Here is a 3,672-nt window from a genome sequence, read left to right on the forward strand (position 1 = left end):
TGCCCTGAAGGTCCTGCATGTTTAGCTCGGCGACGTAGTGAGTCGCGGAGGAGACGGTGACCACTCGGGAGCAGCGGCCCGGGGACCCAGCCTCCTTCAGGCTGCCCAGGAGCAGGTTGGTGAGCAGGAAGTGGCCCAGGTAGTTGAGGCCAAAGTGTTCCTCGAATCCGTCCTCGGTCTGCCGCTGAGGCACCATCATGACTCCAGCTGGGGAAAAACAAGTCAGGGACGGTCAGGTGGGGTGCGACGGTGGGTCCCAGGTGGGTCGGGTCTGGGGGCTGAGAAGCCGCTGAAGATACACAGAGGGGCGCGGTCCGGTCCTGCCTCCGCTCTCACCTTTTTTTGTCTGAGACACAAAGGTCTCCCCGTGTGGCCCAGGCTGGCCCGGGACTTGTGGCGATCCTCCCGCCTCAGCCTCCCGAGTGCTGGGACGAGGGGCGTGCGCCACCATGCCCAGCTCGAACTCTCGGCATTGGGGGTGTCAGTTTCCCGATTTGGGTGTGGTGGGATGAGGTGGACAGAGAAACAGTGGGGCATGCCGTGTACATGTGATCCGTGGAGACCACGCTCGTCAGGACGGGCTGAAAGGAGGACCATCCTGTCCCACGACTCACAGAAGCTCAGAGAGGGTCGGATGGGCTGCAACTGACAGCCTCGTGCTGGTACGGCGCCCTCTCCCTCCCAGAGAGTCGGACAACTCGAGAACGGAGAGGTCCACGAAAGCCAGCGGGGGGCAGCGGTGCCCTCCTGTCATCCCATCACTCTGGGAGGCTGAGGCAGGAGGGTTCCGAGCTGGGCAGTGTAGTCACGGAGGGAGACCCTCGTCTCAAAATAAAATAGAAACGAAGAAAAGGGCTGGGGATGTAGATAAGAAGGAAGGCCCTGGGTTCCTTCAGCAGTACTGCACATAAAAAAGAAGAGAAGGCAGGAAGGAGAGCGAGAGAGAGAGTAGGAGAGAGGGAGAGAGAGCTCCAAGTCGCCTGCTAGCAGCTCCAGCTGGGCCGTTCTCTACGCACGACCCCGAAAGCGCGTTCTCCGCTCCATGGCTCGACCCGCAGACCCTCGGGGCCCAAGGCCCGTTCGTACCTAAGCCCAGCTCGGCGTCGGCCCTTGGGGTTTGTTGAGGGTCTGACCTTGGCGATCTCACAGCGAGAAGCTTCTGCCTCTGCGCCCTGAGCGGCCGGCGGGCTCAGCTCTCGGACGGGAGGCCTGGGGAGGGCAGGCGGACGCGGACATGTGGCTTTCTGTGCCTTACTTTCTGGTTTCCTTGTATTTTATTTTTATTTCGACGTAACGGAAACAGATATTAGTTAAGAAAGCATTTTTTTAGACACTTTCACTTCTGTGAAAAAAATAAAGCGAAAACCTCACAACACATTAATTGAAGAATAACATTAGTTAACGCTCTGTGTACCAGAATCTCAGCAGAATGGCCGACGTGTTACAGCACAAGTCGTCGACAAAAAAGACTCCTCCAGAAAAACAGAAAGAAACAAATAGGAAACTGCACAAAAATTTCCTTTCCGTGAACTTAGCACTACAAATCGAATTAGCGTGTATACTGTAAATATTTCTGAAACCTCAGAACACCCGGGGAATTATTAGAACTTTTTCATTATTGTTAAACCATTAGTGTTTCATTAGAATCTTTTAAAAAATTATGACAGCGAAAGTCACATCGCCACCAGCCGTCTCCCTCCTCAAACACGACCCCTGTGGTTTCAAACGCAGCTCTCCCACGGCAAGACGGGCCGCCCCGTGTGGCGCCCCGGCCACCATTCGCACAGGGTACCCCACTCTCCACCCCAAGATTCCCGGAGTTCACAATCACAGAGGGCGATTCACCAGCACGCATCATTCACACGGAAAAACCGAGAGAGAGAGAGAGAGAGAGAGAGAGAGTTCCTGTCTACCAATAATAAAGTCACTCAGAGAGAAACTGGGAAAAGACTGGCGTAACAGCGGTGAGGCAGTCAAAATATCCGTGCTACCAAAACTTTTATGCAGATGAAACGCAATCCCAGCCAAGACGCGAACAGCATGCCTCGCGGGTCTACAGACAAGGACCCGACAATTCATAGGCAACCACAGGACATTGACACGGCAGAGAGCTTGGGCAACAAGGGCGAAGAGGGAGGCACTGCTGGGCTGGCTTTCAAGTTCTGTTACAAAGCCATGCTGGAGAACATAGCTCCGTACGAGCACAGACAGGCAGGAGGGTCGGCGGCACACAGAAGAGAGGACGGAGAAACAATGCAGGCGCACCCGGCCAGTCGATCTTTGACAAAGGGGCCAGAAACACCTGCTGCAGAAAAGGCAACCTCTTTAATGGACGCAGCTGGGAAAGCTAGCTTTCACACGCAGGAGACTGAACGGGGACCCACGTCGCTCACCGAGCAGTAAGCGAACGTCGCAACGGATCGCAGATCTAAACGTCAAAGCAGGAACAAGCTCCCGGAAGGGAAAATGGGTAGAACTCCAGAGATCCAAGAAATAGCGCCGAGAGTCAACGCCTGGGAGCACCTCAAAGTCAAAGGCTCCGCGCAGTAAAGGAGGTGGACGGAGGAGACGACCCACAGGGTACGGAAAGAACTCGCACGTCAGGCACCGCCTGAAATGAAAAACACAATCGAAACGTGAGCGAGCGAAACGAATAGACACTCCGCGGGCTCCCACAGAGGGGCCCGAAACACAAAGACCCACAGCACTGTGGCCACGAGAGAAATGCGGGTACGGACAACAGTGGGGTTCCATCCCTCCCCAGAAAGCACGGCCGTCACCCAGAAGACGCGGAGTCCTAAGTGCTGGCCACTCTGCGGGGAGCAAAGGGACCCTTCTGCCTTATCGGTGGGGTGTAAACCAGTGGAACCACTGTGGAAAACAGTGTGCACGTTCCTCAGAAAGTCAGAACCACACCTTCCTTCTGACGCAGCTGTTCCTCTTCCGGGTGCCTTCCCTGAAGCGTTAAAGACCTCCTATTACAGGGATCCAGGCACAGCCGTGTGGGCAGCAGCACAGCTCACAACAGCTGAGTCTCGGAGGCAGCCTGTATACCCATCAGCAGATAACTAGAGAAATGTTGCACGGTGTGGAGTAGTACGCAGCCCTGAAGAAGGACACGCTCGAATCATTTGTAGAAAACCACGGATGCGCTTTGAGACCAGGATAATAAGTGAAGTAAACGAGATACATAAGCTTCAATATCAGGTGGTTTCTCTCTTAGGGGAAACCCAAAACATAGTAAAGAGCAAAATAAAGGATAGACAGAGTAGAATACAGGGAGACAGATCTGTTTCAATGGGAAGGAGCTCAGGAGATGGAGGGAGGGAGAGTGGGAGCAAAAGGAGGTGGAAAAACATTAAGCTGTGCTCTTGACGTGCACCAGCTCCACACAAGGGACGTCAGCATTAGGTACAGCAAACAAGGAATAGCACAAAGTAAAGTGCAAAATCAATAAAAGACAAAAACAGTGAGCGGTAACATAAAGAATTATTAGAGTACTTTAATGACAATAAAGAATTATTACACACTGTCATTCCCCCCCCGCACTCTGAACGCCCTCCTCCCGCCGTCCCGGCCGCGTCCCGCAGCAGCTCTGAGTCCTCTCTCCCCAGGGTCTTCAGCTGCGCCGTCCCGGCCGCCTCGAGGTCCCGAGTGGACCCAAAACGGTTT

At 54.3% G+C, this 3,672-nt stretch overlaps 1 protein-coding gene across 2 annotated transcripts in view; it reads right to left on the minus strand.

The window, feature by feature from the left end:
* Positions 1-3,672, minus strand: part of Dhrsx (dehydrogenase/reductase X-linked) — a 58,505-nt gene that overhangs the window by 12,745 nt on the left and 42,088 nt on the right. Inside the window, exon 3 of one of the 2 annotated variants that reach the window (XM_033760563.1) lies at positions 4-207. In XM_033760563.1, the coding sequence (XP_033616454.1) occupies positions 4-207 (204 nt within the window). Of the gene's footprint in view, positions 208-3,672 lie in introns of both variants that reach the window. The other variant, XM_019204820.2, reaches the window with a different exon arrangement.

This window comes from Fukomys damarensis, unplaced genomic scaffold (assembly GCF_012274545.1).
Source record: "Fukomys damarensis isolate Sample0158 unplaced genomic scaffold, DMR_v1.0_HiC HiC_scaffold_39, whole genome shotgun sequence".
Lineage (NCBI taxonomy): Eukaryota > Metazoa > Chordata > Mammalia > Rodentia > Bathyergidae > Fukomys > Fukomys damarensis.